At 44.5% G+C, this 18,626-nt stretch overlaps 1 protein-coding gene across 1 annotated transcript in view; it reads left to right on the top strand.

Annotated features, from left to right (window-relative positions):
• Positions 1–685: 685 nt before the first annotated feature.
• LOC145359361 (diacylglycerol O-acyltransferase 1-like) overlaps positions 686–18,626 on the top strand; it is a 93,306-nt gene continuing 75,365 nt past the window's right edge. The window contains exon 1 of the mRNA XM_080213949.1: positions 686–922. Coding sequence (XP_080070075.1) covers positions 762–922 — 161 coding nt within the window. The 5' untranslated portion in view covers positions 686–761. The remainder of the gene's footprint in view (positions 923–18,626) is intronic.

Here is an 18,626-nt window from a genome sequence, read left to right on the forward strand (position 1 = left end):
GGAGACGCATGCGCTTTTGACTCGGATCAGAAGAGAGTTGAGGCTCACTCACTGATTGGCTTCTGGCCCAGGCGCGCGAGCGCAAGGTGGGAAAGCTGTGCTCACGTGGGGAGGAACACAGCGCTGACTCGCCTCCCGTCACCAAGACAACAGGAGCGACCCCCAGCAAAACCGTCACCGTGGAGACGCCCTCCCAATCGTTGAGCCTCGCCCACCCACGCTGGGTACGGCCACTAACCCGAGTGAAGGCCCCGCTCGGAACATTGAAGATTCCGCCCACAGCCCCGCCCCCACGCATAAAGCACGCCCACAGCCCCGCCCCACTCATAGGGCCCGCCCCAATACTCAAGGCCCCGTCCCACATGCCTCGCCCCAATACTAACGGCTCCGCCCCAGGCTAAGGCCCCGCCCCACATTCCCCGCCCCAATCCTAACAGCCCCGCCCCAGACTAAGGCCCACATGCCCCAACCCAATACTAACGGCCCCGCCCCAAGGGTAAGGCCCCGCCCCACATTCCCCCGTCCCAATACTAACGGCCCCGCCCACAGCCTACCGCCCCCGCCCAACTTCCCCGCCCCAGTATGAACGGCCACGACCCCAGGCTAAGGCTCCGCCTGCATTCCCCGCCCCCCCCAACCAGGTTAAGGCCCCGCCCCCCCCCACTCCTTACCCCGCCCACTTCCCGGGCGCGAGCTGATTGCCCTCCTGAGCGGCCGGAGCCGTTTCCTCAGCACCGACACCGGGAGCTGAACCCGGGGCCATGAGCGGAGCGGCGGCCACTCCGGTGCGGCGGCGCGGGCATGGCACCGGCATCGGATCCGGATCGACGGGTGGCGGGAAAGCGTCCCGGGCCATGAGTTACCGAGACCTGAAAAAACTACAGGAGCCGCAAGAGGAACCGAGTGAGAGCAACTGGCTGAGGTAAACGGCGGAAAGCACCGGCTCCGTGAGGGTCTATCCGTGTCCCTGTCGGTAAATCACCGTAAACACCGAGTCTGTGTCCCTGTCGGTAACTTTAAACTTGGTCCATGTGTAATTTCAACCATGATTTGGAAAACAACTGCATGATTGAGTTTATCTGTAACCCGACATAATGTGAATTTTTATAGGAGCACATGTTTGTATGAGCTTGTATGTGCTTATTTACCACAGCATAAATCTAAATAAATATGTTTATACACTGTAGAGCAGGTATTGTGTTATAAATTCGAGAGAAAAAACAGAGTATATTACCACTGGCGAGCTCAGAGGGAAACTGCTCCCACTCTGACAGGAAGGTGCTGAACCCAGGGTGAATCTTATCAGCAACTTGGGAGTGACACACCTAGGTTGAGCCAGAACAGTGGTGACTCTGGCCCCAGCTAAATGATTGTCTGATCTGGACAGACAGAGTGTGGGAGCTCCCAGTTAGTCAAGGATCAGAGAAAAGAGTGCAAAAGAAGCCCAGGAGTGATAGATTTGTGAGAAGCCTCCCAGTGAGGGTGGATGATCTTCGGATAAGTGTGTTTCTACGTGGGTCTTCATTGCAGCCGTGTGTAAGGGAGCAGAGGAGGCAGGCTGAGCAGAGTAAATCGGTCGACCGGTTTGTGCTGGGAGATCCCATGGTCGCAGGAGTCAGCTTGAAGCTTTAGAACGGGAGCACCCTTAAGTTGCAACTCAGCAATGTTTCGCTTGTGGTAATAGACTCAGCATGTGCTTAGTACCAATGGGTGTGAATGTTACCCATGATCATTGTGCAGAGCATACCTGAATGGGAAAGTTTCTTTCCTTCCTTCCCATGTATTGTGCAGGAACTCCCTCTGCTATAAGATTTCTTCACTGTCCCTCCAATGTGGTCAATCAGCTTTTCCTTCCACCTAGCTTCAAAATGGGAAAATGCTCTTGAGCTGCGCATCAAGTTTCCTGTCAGCTCAGTTTTGGAGTACATTTCAAGCTAGAAGGAGTTTTTGTTGAAATGTGAAAAAGCCTGCCTCACTGCAGCAACACAGTAAAAAGTCTCTCAACACCAGATTAAAGTCCAACAGGTTTATTTGGTAGCAAATGTCACTAGATTTCAGAGCTTTGCCCCTTTGTCAGGCGAGTGGGGAGAACTCCCCATTCATCTGACGAAGGAGCAACGCTCCAAAAGCTAGTGGTGTTTGCTACCAAATAAACCTGTTGGACTTTAACCTGGTGTTGAGAGATTCTTATTGTGTTTACCCCAGTCCAACGTCGGCATCTCCACATTATCACTGCAGCAAGACGTAAATGCTGAAAATTCAATACAAAGTAGCTGGATCATGTAGCTAAATTGCCAAAGAAAATCAAAACAGCAACATTATCTTTTAGTCTGAGGAAAGGAGAATTTTTATCAATGAAAAAATTTGAAGTTTTATAACTTTGTCCAAAGTGACATAATCAGAACATTTAGCCCAGAACCTGCAGTCATCCTCTGGAGTTGAAACAGGTCTTGAAGCCATTGTACCTGAATGTGGGGAGGTGATGGTGGGGTAACATAGAACATTACAGCACAGAACAGGCCCTTCGGCCCACGATGTTGCGCCAACCAATTAAGAGAAAAGCAATGACCCTCTAACCTAAACCAATCCCTTTCCATCCATAAACCTATCCAAGGACCTCTTAAATGCCCCCAAACTAGGCACATCTACAACTGCAGCAGGCAGGGCATTCCATTCCCCCACCACCCTCTGGGTAAAGAACCTACCTCTGACATCCGTCCTATAACTACCACCCCTTAATTTAAAGCTATGCCCCCTCGTGCTAGCTTTCTCCATCCGAGGAAAAAGGCTATCACTGTCCACCCTATCTATACCTCTAATCATCTTGTATGTTTCAATAAGGTATCCTCTTAGCCGCCTTCTTTCCAACGAAAACAACCCCAAATCCCTCAGTCTCTCCTCATAGGACCTTCCCTCCATACCAGGCAACATCCTGGTAAACCTCCTCTGCACCCTCTCCAATTCCTCCACATCCTTCCTATAATGTGGGGACCAGAACTGTACACAATACTCAAGTGCGGCCGCACCAGAGTTTTGTACAGTTGCAACATGACGTTGTGGCTCCTAAATTCAATCCCCCTACCAATAAACGCCAAGACACCGTATGCCTTCCTAACAACCTTATCTACTTGATTCCCAACTTTCAGGGATCTATGCACATATACACCTAGATCCCGCTGTTCGTCAACACTATTCAGAGTCCTACCGTTAGCCCTATACTCTACACATCTGTTATTCCTGCCAAAGTGAATTGCCTCACACTTTTCCGCATTAAACTCCATCCGCCACCTCTCAGCCCAGCTCTGCAACTTGTCCAAGTCTCTCTGTAAAGTATGATACCCCTCTTCACTATCTACCACTCCTCCGACTTTGGTGTCATCAGCAAATTTACTAATCCATCCTTCTATACCCTCATCCAGATCATTTATAAAAATTACAAACAGCAGTGGCCCTAAAACAGATCCCTGAGGCACACCACTTGTAACTGAACTCCATGACGAATACTTCCCATCAACCACCACCCTCTGTCTCCTATCAGCTAGCCAATTCCTGATCCAATTAACTAAATCACCCTCAATCCCATACATCTGCATTTTCTGCAGAAGCCTTCCATGGTGAACCTTATCAAATGCCTTACTAAAGTCCATATATACCACGTCAACTGCCTTACCCCCATCCACCTCTTTGGTCACTTTTTCAAAAAACTTAGTAAGGCACGACCTACCCTTAGTGGGACTTCTGCCCCTCACTGCCTCTGGCTGGCAGCTCCAGCGTTCCTGGCAGTGCCAAGATCTCATTGTTGGTCACTGCCAGCCCAAGATGATCCAATGGATTCCAGAGTGAGTAAGTCTAGGGTATTGGGCATGGAGGGTTTGGCCAACTTAGGGAGGGAGTGGGTGGGTTTTACAGAGCCAGTGGGGAGCTAGATCTTGGGGGGATTGTCTCCCTCCTTGCATGTATACACTTCCCCAAGGCTGCACAAAGGGCACCCCTGAACATAGTAACCCCTCTTTCTCCCTGCACTTCAAAAAACTTGTTAACAAGCATGGCCTGCCCATTCCCAGCTGACTGCCCATGCCAAGCCTATTATGGCATACACAATGTATTATTGGGACCAGTTGGCTTGGTGACGACCTCAGTTGTGCCACGATTATTTATTTTGACATAACAGGCTGGTTGCCAATCATAACACCTGCCTACTTACCATGTTATGGGGCTGAGATTGGAGTTTGGCAAGAGGGTGATGAGGTGGATCCCTGCCCTATTTTATGTGCACCCATCGCCCTGCTGAAAACACCTGGCAAGGGCACATAAAAATTAAGCCCCTAGCCTCAGAAATGATGATCGTGTAACGAATATCGATTGTTTTACAGACCCATTTTGGGAAATCTGGTGTCCTTCCCCCATTTGGGGTGATAGGTTTTTGGGGGTAGGCAGGATTGTTATAAAGTGGAGGTTGATTTCCCCTCCCCACATCTGAGAACTGACACCAAAGCAGCCAAAGAGGAGTATAATCTGTAAAAAGTGTGAAAGAAGTAGTGTGACCTGCTCTTCAGAAATTTCTAATGGTTAAAAAATCCCTGACACTCACTCTAAAATCAACACACAATTTATTTAACTAACAGTGAGCAAATTAACTGAATTATTGACAAACAGAATAAATCCCTTCTAACTATTCCCAAATAAAACAAGATTCTAATGGTATGCCGTTCAAATAATTATAAACTCACATTCATTCTCAAAATAGAATTTAGCCACACTCTGTTACAACCAGGTTTCGTATCTTCTGGAATATTCTCGGCCTTCTCTGTTGATTCTTCTATCTGGGACTTCTTTCTTCTTTGGTACTTTTGCTATCTAGATGGTGCTTCCTCTAAGACATAGATGAAGCTATGAGAGCTAGTAATTCTCTCAAATTGAGAGCTGTTAGCTCTGGCAGGTGGCAGTTGTTCTTCTTCTTTGTCCCATTTCCCCCTTTTATGCCTGTGATGACATCTCAATGTTTCCCATAATAGGATTGGTTCATAAGAACTAGGAGCAGGAGTAGGCCATCTGGCCCCTCGAGCCTGCTCCGCCATTCAGTAAGATCATGGCTGATCTTTTCGTGGACTCAGCTGCACTTATCCGCCCACTCACCGTAACTCCTAATTCCTTTACTGTTCAAAAATTTATCTATCCTTGCCTTAAAAACATTCAATGAGGCAGCCTCAACTGCTTCACTGGGCAGGGAATTCCACAGATTCACAACCCTTTGTGTGAAGAAGTTCCTCCTCAACTCAGTCTTAAATCTGCTTCCCCTTATTTTGAGGCTATGCCCCCTTGTTCTAGTTTCACTTACCAGGGGAAACAGCTTCCCTGCTTCTATCTTATCTATTCCCTTCATAATCTTATATGTTTCTATAAGATCTCCCATCATTCTTCTGAATTCCAATGAGTACAGCCCTAGTCTTCTCAGTCTCTCCTCATAAGCCAACCCTCCCAACCTAGTGAATCTCCTCTGCACCCCCTCCAGTGCCAGTATATCCTTTCTCAAGTAAGGAGACCAAAACTCTACACAGTACTCCAGGTGTGGCCTCACCAGCACCTTATACAGCTGCAACATAACCTCGCTGCTTTTAAACTCCATCCCTCCTTCTTAATTACCTGCTGCGTCTGCAAACCAACTCCTTGAGATTCCTGCACAAGGACACCCAGGTCTCTCTGCACAGCAGCATGCTGCATTTTTTTACTATTTAAATAATAGTCCACTTTGCTGTTATTCCTACCAAAATGGATGACCTCACATTTACCAACATTGTAGTCCATCTGCCAGACCCTCGCCCAGTCACATAGATTATCTGTATTCCTTTGCAGACTTTCAGCGTCCTCTGAACACTTTGCTCTTGCATCCATCTTAGTGTCATCAGTGAATTTTGGCACACTACACTTGGTTCCCAACTCCAAATCATCTATGTAAATGGTAAACAATTTGCGACCCCAACACTGATCCCTGAGGCACACCATTAGTCACTGATCGCCAACCAGAAAAAAACCCATTTACCCCCCTTCTTTGTTTTCTGTTAGTTAACCAATCCTTCATCCATGCTAATACGTTATCCATAACACTGTGCACCTTTATCTTATGTAGCATCTTTGGTGCGTCACCTTGTCAAATGCCTTCTGGAAATCCAGATGCACCACATCCACAGGTTCCCCATTGTCCGCTGCACATGTAATGTTCTCAAAGAATCCCATCAAATTAGTCAAATATGACCTGCCGTTCATGAACCCATACTGCGTCTTACCAATGGGACAATTTATATCCCGATGTCTTGCTATTTCTTCCTTGATGATAGGTTCAAGCATTTTCCCTACTACAGAAGTTAAGCTAACCAGACTACCTGTCTTTTGTCTACCTCCTCTTTTAAACAGTGGCGTCACATTTGTTGTTTTCCAATCTGTGGGAACCACCCCTGAGTCCAACGAATTTTGGTAAATTACCCTAGTGCATTTGCTATTTCTCCTGGTTCTGGATTGTCAAAACCATTAGATTTAAATTTAATAGGTTTTTGGTACCTAAGTGTCTGATTCAAATTGATTGGCTAAATTCAAAAGCCTGTTATCTTGTAAAACTGCTGCTTGGCCTTTCCATATAAATGTTTCACTTTTGTCTTTGTGTACTTGCATTTTTTAAATCTCTAAGCACAGAAAAAGTACCAGCTTTTAATGGAATCATGCAATGCTTTCCCCCTGAGCATTTTACAATTTCCTCATTCTTACAAACTTCAAATTCTAACTTCCTACCTCCCAATCTCCAATTACTCTGTCCAACTTCACAACAGGATGCAGTTATGAGGTTACTATCCAATCAGCCATAATCTTATTAAATGGGGGAGCAGGTTTGAGGGGCCGAATGGCTTACTCCTGCTCCTTGTTTGTCTGAGACTACAGATCCACGTGCATGCCACTCAGTCTAAAGGTATTTAGAGATGGGGCAACAAACACTGGCCTTGCTGGTGACACCCACTTCCATGAAAGAATAAATTTGAAAATAGCCCACAGCTCAAAGTTGCAGTGATACAGAAGGAATTGTATCTATAAGCCTAAGATTTATTTTAGTCAAAATGCAGAACAGCTGAGATAGCCATCTCTATTTGACCCTGAAACTTATCAACATGGTCAAATGTACCAACATGTGTTGAGAAAGAGAATGGTTACTTATTATTCATGCTGTTCATAAATATACAGCTCGTACAGCTGGGATCCACAGACCCACCGGGGTTCTGTGAGGGGTCTCCAGGGAATCTCCAAAGCTGACAGTCAGTGTGTGACCAGTAAACTCCAATTCAAGTATGCAACATATAGAAGAATTCAAGAAGTCAAATGGGCCAATCACAGCAAGGCCTCTTGGAGAAGTCAGCCCATTACTATCCAGCACTCCCACATGCTTGCTCCGATTGGTCCGTTTGCTTTATTCCATCTTGCTGTTGCTGAGCAGATTTGCCAGTGGCAAGGCTGAGCTATAGGAAAGGACATGGTGAGGTTCAGGTGTTGGGAATGGAGTGGAGAGGTTCAGGCGTGAGGGTGTCCGAGTGTGGTCCTATATGTGAAGGTGAGCATGTATGAGTCAGAGAGGGGGAATTGAGCATAAAATATAAGAACTTTGAAAATCTTGTGTTTCACCTACAGGACATGTCTCGATTCCCTTTTGTCCCAGTGTCCAAAGCTGGCATCGTATTGGGGCACGTTGTGAGTAGGGCACTGTAGTGTTTCATCAAGGCATTCCAAGTGAGATTGCACTTATCCAGCAAAATAATTTCATTCTGTAGAAAGGTCAATTAGCTCCAAAATACAAACTCTGTCTCTCTCCTCAGAGTGCAATTTGTGACATGCATTTAGATAGTTACATGGGTAAGATGGGGAGAGGGATATGGGCCAAATGCAATTGGGATTAGCTTCAAGGGTTTAAAAAAAAGGTGACATTGACAAGTTGGGCCGAAGGACCTGTTTTCATGCTGTAAACCTCTGACTCCACGCCTGAGTTTATCCAGCATTTTCTGTATTTCTTAACTTAGTATCCACTCACTCTCTGTATTAGTGCCCTAATAGGATTCAATGTGTTTGGAGTCAATCTACAGTGACTCCTAGATTCGTTTTCATTTGGCTTTTAATTGTCCCCACAGCATGAGAATATACTCATGAGGCATGTTCCTCCCAACATGTTCAAACTTCCATTTTGTCTAAAAAATTTTCTGCTACTACATTGTGTAACTTCCCTGTCGCTCGCTGCCTATTTCTTCCACGACTCTTCTTCCTAGTTTCATGTCAGCCATTGCTGGCACAGGTACAGTGGCCCGAATGGCTTCATTCTGTACTGTATTAATTTGTGATTCTATATGTTCTATATGGGGGTGGCACAGTGGTTAGCACTGCTGCCTCATAGCGCCAGGGGTCTGGATTCGATTCCCAGCTCAGGTCATTGTCTGTGTGGGGTTTGCATGTTCTCCCCATGTCTGTGTGGATTTCCTTCCACAGTCTGAAAGACATGCTGGTTAGGTGCATGGGACATGCTAAATTCTCCCTCCGTGTGCCCGAACAGATGCTGGAGTGTGGCAACTAAGGCATTTTCATAGTAACTTAATTGCGTTGTTAATGTAAGCCTACTTGTGACTAATAAATACTTAAACTTTAGTATAATTGCTAGGCTGGCGATATCTTGCCTTTATAGGACGGGGTATAGAGTATAAAAATTGGCGTCTGACATTACAGCTGCATAGAACGTTGGTTAGGCCACATTTGGAGTACTGCGTCCAGTTCTGGTCGCCACACTACCAGAAGGATGTGGAGGCTTTGGAGAGAGTGCAGAGAAGGTTTACAGGATTTTGCCTGGCATGGTGGGTCTTAGCTATGAGGAGAGATTGGGTAAACTGGGGTTGTTCTTCCTGGAAAGATGGAGAATGAGGGGAGACCTAATAGAGGTGTATAAAATTATAAAGGGTATAGATAGGATGAACAGTGGGAAGCTTTTTCCCAGGTCGGAGGTGACAAACACGAGGGGTCGCAGGTTCAAGGTGAGGGGGGGGGAGGGCAGCGAGGTTTAACTCAGATATCAGAGGGACGTATTTTACACGAGGGCGGTGGGGGCCTGGAATGCACTGCCAAGCAGGGTGGTGGAGGCGGACGTGCTGGGATCATTTAAGACTCATCTGGATAGTCACATGAGCAGACTGGGAATGGAGGAATAGAGAAGAGTGATCTAGTTAGACCAATGAGCGGCGCAGGCTTGGAGGGCCGAAGGGCCTGTTTCCTGTGCTGTATTCTTTGTTCTTTGTATCTCAGCAGGTTCAATTTGCCAAATGGTTTAACTCTGCAAGAATGACCTGTCACCTGAGTTGTACTTATTTACTGAAGATTAGAAATAGTTGTTCAGGTTTCATTGTGTACCCATTGTTCTATTGAATATCTTAATTAATGTCAAGTGCTGAATTTAAAATGGTTGTCTCTGGCTGTGTTGATATACGCATAAAGGTAAGAGTTTGCCCTATCTTTCAGTTAGATGACAGCTACTATAACAGCTTCCTTTGGTAAGGTGTAATAAGTTCTAGGTGTCCACTTGTGTGTGAATTGCTTCCTGACATTATCCCTGAACACAGTAAAAAGTCTGACAACACCAGGTTTTAGTCCAACCGATTTATTTGATAGTAAACGCACAAGCTTTCGAGGTTTCCCTCTTCGTCAGGTGAATGGAGAGTTCTGGCCTCGGACAGAGCATATAAAGCACAGACAGTTTAGAGATTACTGATTAGAATGCGAATCTTTACACCTAACCTGCTGTTCAAGTCTTAAAGTGGCTGACAATGTGAGTGGAAGGAGCACTGATCACAGGTTAAAGAGATGTGTATTGTCTCCAGACAGCACAGTGAGTGAGGTTTTGCAAACCCAGGCAAGTCAACCCCCGTGACTTGCCTGGGTTTGCAAAACCTCACTCACTGTGCTGTCTGGAGACAATACACATCTCTTTAACCTGTGATCAGTGCTCCTTCCACTCACATTGTCAGCCACTTTAAGACTTGAACAGCAGGTTAGGTGTAAAGATTCGCATTCTAATCAGTAATCTCTAAACTGTCTGTGCTTTATATGCTCTGTCCGAGGCCAGAACTCTCCATTCACCTGACGAAGAGGGAAACCTCGAAAGCTTGTGCGTTTACTATCAAATAAATCGTTTGGACTAAAACCTGGTGTTGTCAGACTTTTTACTGTGTTTACCCCAGTCCAACACCGGCACATCCACATCATTATCCCTGAACAGTTAGCTCTAACCTTAAGGGTTTACCACTTGTTCTGAAGTCCTCCCTGGAGGAAATAGTTTCTCTTTATCTAGCCTATGGGATTCTTTAAACATTACAATAGAGCACCCCATCAACTTTGAAATTCCAGGGAAATCAAGCCCAGTCAGTGCAATGTATCCTCATAACTTGATCCTCTTAATTGCTATATCATACTGATGAATGTGTGTCACACTCCCTCCAAGTATATCCTTCTTTAGGGAGAATACCCTGAACTAAATGCAGTTATTCCAAACAGATTCTCATCTGAGTTCTGTACAGCTGTGACATCTCCTTTTTATTCTGCAAGTAAAATGACCTGTTGTTTTATACTAATACTTGCCTCAGGATGTGGGGAAACACTGTATAATAGAGTGGGTTTGTAAACACAGGAAGCATATTGCTCTAAGCAAACTAAGATGAAGATGCAATACCACTAATCTCACCTTTTTTTTAGCTGTTTATAGGTGAACTCTTTCGCTTGCCAAGTAATTCTGTACTTAGATCCTTTTTGTGAATTGTAAATAGATCAAAAGATTGAACAGATCTTTGTACCATAAACATCCATTCAATAATCTAATCAAGAAAATTTGGCCAAACTTATCTCTTGAGCAGAGGTTGTCAGATATAAAATTGCTTTGCAGGATGAAGTTCAGTGACAACTTCCATTTCTATAATTGTAATAGAGTCCCAAGGTGCTTTCTCACAAGGCATTCACGTTATCTGTAAAAGTTTGACATCAAAGCTCTTAAAAATATTACAAAAGGTGATGAGCCAGGTCAGAGTTGGGTTTTATGGAGGGAGAGAGGTTTAGGAAGGAAATTCCAGTGTATGGATGTTATGCAGTGGAATGCACATCTGCCAGTCATTGCTCCCTTGGGTTTCAGCCTACTGTTTATTCATAATTCCCTTTATTTTTACTCTCAAGATTTGGGCAGGACAGGCATGGTAGGAACGCAGGAACAGGAGTAGACCATTCAGCCCATCAAGCCTGCTCCGCCATTCAGTTTGTTCCAGGTTGATCATCTACCTCGATGCCACTTTCACAACACTAGCTCCATGTTCCACAATATTATTGGTATCCAGAAATCTATTGATTTCTATCTTGTACATACTTAATGACTGAGCTTCCACAGCCTTCTGGAGTAGAGAATTCCAAAAATTCACCATCTCAGTCTAAAATGTTCTCCCTCGTATTCTGAGATTGGTCCCTGGTTTTAGACTCACCGTGTTATGGAGATGTCAGCGTTGGACTGGGGTAACAACAGTAAGAAGTGTCTCAACACCAGGTTAAAGTCCAACCAGTTTATTTGGTAGCACAAGCTACAAGCTTTTGGAGCACTGCCCCATCATCAGGTGAGTGGGAGTTCTAGTCATTGACGGGGCATATATAGACACAAACTCAATTTACAAAATAATGGTTCGAATGCGAGTCTTTAGAGGTAATCAAGTCTTAAAGATACAGACAATGTGAGTGGGAGAGGGTAAGCACAGATTAGAGATGTGTATTGTCTCCAGCCTGGACAATTAGTGAGATTTTGCAAGCCCTGGGAGTTACAGGTAGTGTGACATGAACCCAACATCCTGGTTGAGGCCTTCCTTGTGTGTAGAACTTGGCTATCGGTTTTTGCTCAGCAATTCTGCGTTATTGTGTGTCGTGAAAGCCGCCTTGGAGAATGCTTACTCGAAGATCAGAGCCGAATGCCTGTGACCGCTGAAGTGTTCACCAACAAGAAGAGAACCACTCTTTCCTTGTGATTGTCGAGCGGTGTTCATTCATCCGTTGTCGTAGCGTCTACATGGTCTCCCCAACGTACCATGCCTCAGGACATCCTTTCCTGCAGCTTAACAGGTAGACAATGTTGGCTGAGTTGCACATAGGTACAAAGTATGTACCATGTACTTAGTGGATGGTGTTCTCACGTGAGATGATGGCATCCGTGTCGACGATCAGGCATGTCTTGCAGAGGTTGCTGTGGCAGGGTTGTGTGGTGTCGTGGTCACTGTTCTCCTGAAGGCCTGCTGGTTTGCTGCAGACAATGGTCTGTTTGTTGTGCGGTTGTTCGATGGCAAGAAGTGGGGTGTGGGGATGGCCTTGGTGAGATGTTCATCTTCATTGATGACATGTTGAAGGCTCCAGAGAAGATGTCATAGCTTCTCCGCTCCAAGGAAGTACTGGACGACGAAGGGTACTCTGTCTACTGTGTCCCGTGTTTGTCTTCTGAGGAGGTCGGTGCAGTTTTTCGTTGTGGCGAGTCGAGCACCACATCCTGGTCTTATGAGGGCATCCTTCAGTGTCTGGAGGTGTCTGTTACGATCCTCCTCATCTGAGCAGATCCTACTTATATGGAGGGCTTGTCTGTAGGGGATGGCTTCTTTAATGTCTTGCCTGGACTTGCAAAATCTCACTAACTATCCTGGCTGGAGACAATACACATCTCTTTAAAGTGTGCTTAACCCTTTCTCCACTCACATTTTCTGTGCCTTCAAGACCTGATTATCTGTAAAGACTCACATTCCAACTATTATCTTGTAAATTGAGTTAGTGTCTATATATGCCCTGTTTGTGAACAGAACTCCCACTCACCTGATGAAAGGGCACTGCTCCGAAAGCTTGTGGCTTGTGCTGCCAAATAAACCTGTTGGACTTTAAGCTGGTGTTGAGACTTTTTAGACTCACCAGCCAGGGGGAGCATCTTACCTACACCTACTCTGTCGCGCTTTGGAAGAATTTTATAAGGTGTAATGAGGTCATTCTTCAAAACTTTAGGAAATACAGAGTCAGTCTCTCCAAATCTCTTTTTTTAAACAGAATAAAACACAGGGTTGTGAGGCCTTGGATCAACATTTGGTCATATAGAGGGTTGAAGGAAAGGCGATTAGAAATATATGGGAACAAGATGGGTACGTGGCATCCAGACTGCTGTTCGTGTGAAAGGAAGAAACAGGCTAGTTGGTCCATTTTCATCATGTAAATTTTATTAATGTGCACCTTCACTTTAGTACTTCATGTACTAAATTCCTTAACACAGGCTGTCAAAAATGAAACTGACAATTTGGGAAAGGAAGTTCAGTAAACTTGATCATTTGTGAACTGGGAGTAGATAAACATGACCATGAGAGATGGTGGATTGTCATAAAAACACAACTGATAAACTCTTTGCCAGTCAGGTCAAAAGACTTCAGCCCCACACTACGTTATTGACTCAGTGTTTACCGCCCAATAATGATGCACAATGAAAGCTGCAAGTCGGCTCTGCTGGAACTGGGAAACTGCACAAAGATGTGACGATAGGCAGGCAGTGGCTAGCACTTGAAATTCAGCACGTTCTGCAGCAGACAGACATTCCTCAAAACATAAACACTCAACGAGAAAGGTAAATCCACCCGTGCTTCACAACAGAAGTTAACTATTGCATTAGATCAAAGGAAGTGGTTTATATTGCCAGAAAAAGTGATAAACCTGAGGATTGGGAGCAGTTCAGAATCCAGCAAAGGAGGACCAAGGAACTGATTAAGAAAGGAAAAGAGAAAATGGTTGCAAACTAGTGTGAAACATAAAGGCAGACTGTTAAAGCTTCTTTAGGTATGTGAACAGGAAAAGATTAGCCAGAACAAACGTGGGCCCATTACAGTTGAAGATGAGAGAATTTATAGTGGAAAGCCAGGAAACTAAATAGATAACTTTGCATTTCTCTTCATGGAAGGAGGTACAAGAATTCTCCCAGAAATACTAAGAGACCAAGGAACTAAAAGAAATTAATTCTAATAAAAAGGTAGTAGTTGAAAAGTTAACTGAATTTTATTCATTTATAGGACACGGGCGTTACTGTCTGGCCAGCATTTATTGCCCATCCCTAGTTGCCCTTGAGAAGGCAGTAGTAGGCTGCCTTCTTGAATGATTGATACAACTGATGCTGAGTGGCTTGCTCGGCCATTTCAGTGGACAGTTGAGAGTTAACCGTGTTGCTGTGGCTCTGGAGACACGTAGGCCAGACTGGACAAGGATGGCAGATTTCCTTCCCTAAAGGACTTTAGTGAACTAGATGGGTTTTTCCGACAGTCGGCAATGGTTTCATAGTGTTAATTCCAGATATTTTTATTGAATTCAAGTTCCGCCATCTATTGTGGCGGGATTCGAACTCAAGTCCCCAGAACATTAGCTGAGTTTCTGAATGAATAGTCTAGCAATCATACCACTACGCCATGCCTCCCCTGCTGCAGCTCTGTCCTGAATCCTGTGCATTGAACCCTTCATCTATATTCCTTCATTTTGGGTCCCTGAATCAGGAGAAACTGTTTCTGTGTACTTTGTCCCATTCCTGCTTAATTTTGAACATCTCAAAATAAATCAGCATATAATCCTCTCGGCTCGATCAAAGAGCTCCAGTTTATCATCTCCTGGCATCTTATTTTGGATTCAGTGTAGATTTGTCTGGAGTTCAGACTATTACTGTTAGGACGTTTGTTGATCTTTAAGGAACCTTAGAGCAGAAATGTACTGCCCTAAATTGCACCACGGTGCTAACCACTGCTGCCTCAGAGCACCAGGAACCTGGGTTTGATTCCGGCCTTTGTTGACTATCTGTTTGGACTTTGCACTTTCTTCCCGTGTCTGCATGGGTTTCCTCTAGGTATTCCAGTTTCCTCCACGGTTCAAAGATGTGCAGGTTAGATGGATAGGCCATGCTAAATTACCCCATGCTAGATGTGTGGGGTTTTGGGGATTGGGGTCTTGTTGGACCTGGGTAAGATACTCCTCAGGGGACTTGATGGGCTGAATGGCCTCCTTCTGCACTGTAGGAATTCTGTAGTTCTATGATGGATGACTGACTAGGCTAAATGTTGAGAAGAGAATGGACTGCTGCTCTTCCATCCACCTGATAAGACAGACAGATCCCACATCGACAGCACCTCCAACTACGCAATGCTTCCTCATTCCTGCCCTGCGATATCAGCGTGGGTGGGAACCGAACTCTCAGCCTTCTGACTCAGCCAAGAGTACTGCCATTGAGCCAAGGAGATGCTGTTCGTCACTATAAATTGACTCCCTAAATGGATTTTATTATAATCTGGGTTTCCTGTTTGAAATGTTTGTTTTAAAGTCTTGTTTAGTACAATGGACTGCTTATGCTGAAACTTTCCCAATGTAGTACAGCATGCTTCAACATCAATTTGGACAGAAATGTTTAACAATAAGTGCAGCTGTTTGTGTAGGGAGGCCTTCACAGTGTAATTTATCTAAAGTTACTTAATTGCATCCAGATGCTGAGCACAAGACTGTGGAATGACCTTTGAACCAGATGGAAATTATGTAGGAATGCTGTAATAACTGGGTGGAACAAAGGGTGTGAATGCTTTTGTGTAAATCATTTTCATGGAGGTGATCCTGCAAGTAGTGCAAAGCTGGGATTATTAAACTGCCTTTTAAAAGCAAATTGTATTCAGTTTTATCTCCATTCACTTCCCCTGCCCCAATCCTTTCAAATTGAGAGCAAGACTTGATGGTCCCTGCAGAAATCTAAGATATATTTGTGTTTCTTGTTTAGGCAGGCAGCTAGGCTCCTGCTCCAATTTTCCATGTTTGTAATACTGCAGATGAATCTCTTTGATGTTCTGCTCGGGATTTATTTGTGATAGGAAAGCATTTTGTTGCAGAACTCCAGTAGAGGGAATAAGCGAAATAAAAATTGGGGGGAGGCTAGGTGCTTTGTGGGTTAAAGATAATATTTACTTGTTGGTGCTCAGTGCTGTGTTGTTTGAGGGTGCTGTCAGTTTACTATTTCTATCTGACTTCAGTTTACCTTTAGCTCCACCTACCTTTCCAGACTTGGAAAAAAAATCTCATCATGATGAGAGTCCAGAATCTACATTCAAACTGAAAGATTTGTCAGATTGTCTTTGTGAAACAATACAATCAATTCCCTTGGTACTGAGAGAGAGCTGAATTATCAATTTTAACGTGTTTCTGTAACCTATACTTCAAAAATAATCTCTCCACTGCTCCCAAGTCTGGCCCCTTCAGCACCACACCCAGTTTCCAATATCCCTCTACTTCTCTCTCTCTTTAAGACACAACTTAAAACCTACGTCTGACCAAACTTTAGGCCACCTGATGTCCTTATGTGTCTCGGTGTTATTGATTTTAATAATACTCCTGCAAAGAGCAAAGATGGTTGACTCCATGTAAGTGCTATATAAATTCCAGACTGCTGAGCATAACTACTTTCTCTGCAGTTATGTTCAATGAGAAGTCTCTCAACACCAGGTTAAAGTCCAGCAGGTTTATTTGGAATCATGAGCTTTCGAAGTGCTGCCCCTTCATCATTCCATTCATTGGATGAAGGAGCATCGGTCCGAAAGCTCATGATTCCAGCTAAACCTGTTGGACTTTAACCTGGTGTTATGAGACTTCTTACTGTGCCCACCCCAGTCCAATGCCAGCATGTCCACATTGGTTATATTCAAGGCAGAGATGGGTGGATTTTCATTTCTTTTCTCTCTTATGATATCAAAGGGTTATGGGCAGCAGGCAGGAAAGTGGAGTTGAGATTGAAGTGTGTTCGATGCCGTTTCCTGCTACTCTTACTTCTCATTTTCTTAAACACGCTAACTCTAACATCTCTTTTTCTTCATTTTGTTTTCAAAATGACCAATCTGTATTTAAATCAGTGGAAGCTATTTGCCTGGCCTTTGGACCATCGATTTTGCCCATGATCTCGGACTGCTGTTACCTCGGTATAAGTGACATTTCTCATGTGGTGCTATTCTCATAGCTTTTAATGCTGGTTTACTGGAGAGAATGTGACTGGTAAGCTGTAACCTTATCCTCATGATTTAAAAAAAAGGTGCTGCTGAAAGATTTAAGTTAGAAAGCCCTACACCAGCTGTTAATGCTTTTCAGCTGCTTGTGAGCAGTCAGGAAATTGAAATTTTTGACCTAATCTTACCTTGGGATGTGTGTGATACTGGATAGACAACATTTAATACATTAAAGGTTAATCATGTGAAATCGGAGTCAAGTGTGGTCTTGGCTGGATCAGGCAAGGATGGTGTGGTACCTAAACCAGGTGGAATTTGAAAATGCGGCAGATTTTTGATTTGGTGCTGGTCAAGTTACCACAAATCTGTTTCACAATTTGCCGTGACAGGCTTTGAGTTCTCAACATTTGCCCCCAGGTGTGGGATAGAAATCAGCAGACTTAATTTTGGATCTAAATTTATTATTTTGTGGTATGTGGGTATCGCTGGCAATATGTTGTCTCTCCCTGAGCGCCCTTAAGCTGAGTGACTTGCTGGGCCATTTAAGTTGGACAGTTAAGAGTCAGCATTGGTACAGTGGTTATCACTGCTGTCTAACAGTGACAGAGACCCTGGGTTCAATTCCAATCTTTGGTGCCTGTGGAGTTTGCAAGTCTCCTGCAGAGGTTTCCTCGGGTGTTCTAATTTCCTCCCACAGTCCAAAGATGTGCGGGTTAGGTTGATTAAGTGGCAATCTAGCACGACCAGTGTCCAAAGATGTGTAGGTTAGGGGGATTAGTGGGGTAAATATATGGGATTACGGGCCCCAATTGCTGGAATATAAAGGGTTGGAGGTTCTGCTGAAGCTGTACCAAGCTGGGTATTCTGGATTAACTGCACTCAGTTCTGAGCAGCTTCAGGAAAAATACATTGGCCTGGAAGATACAGAATGATGCCAAGTTTAAAAGTGTTTAATCCTGAGGATAGATGGCATGTACTAGGTTTACATTTATCGAGTACAGGAGTTGAAGGAATGTTCAAATTGAAGTTAAATTGGGTGGTTAAAAGATTTGAGAAAATGGATTGGGAGAGGCTTAAAGCTAGGCCTTTCTCACAGCCTTGTTATGATTTACTATAAGTCCTGCTGACAGGACTGCTGTAAATGTTTTTGATCCAGCTTCCACACCAGCTGTCATTGTTTCTAACTGGTGATATGAATCTTCTGTACCTTCCAAACCCACAAACTTCACCTTTAGAAGGACACAACTACCTGCAAGTTCCCCTCCAAGCCACTCACCATCCTGACTTGGAAAAGAAATTGCCGTTCCTTCGCTGTCATGGAGGCAAATTCATAGAATCCCTACAGTCTGATCCCTGGAACACTCTCCTAACAGCACTTTGGATGTACCTACACCACATGAACTGCAGGGGTTTAAGAAGGAAGCTCACCACCCCCTTCTCAAGGAGATGGGCAATAAATGCTGGCCTAGCCAGCGATGCCCACATCCCGAAAACAAATTTTTAAAAATGGTGTCAATGTGAATGACCTTCCAGCTGATGTTCTGAACTTCACTTGTCAAT

This window comes from Carcharhinus amblyrhynchos, chromosome 2 (genome assembly GCF_965287045.1).
Source record: "Carcharhinus amblyrhynchos chromosome 2, sCarAmb.v2.hapA, whole genome shotgun sequence".
Classification (NCBI taxonomy): Eukaryota; Metazoa; Chordata; class Chondrichthyes; order Carcharhiniformes; family Carcharhinidae; genus Carcharhinus; species Carcharhinus amblyrhynchos.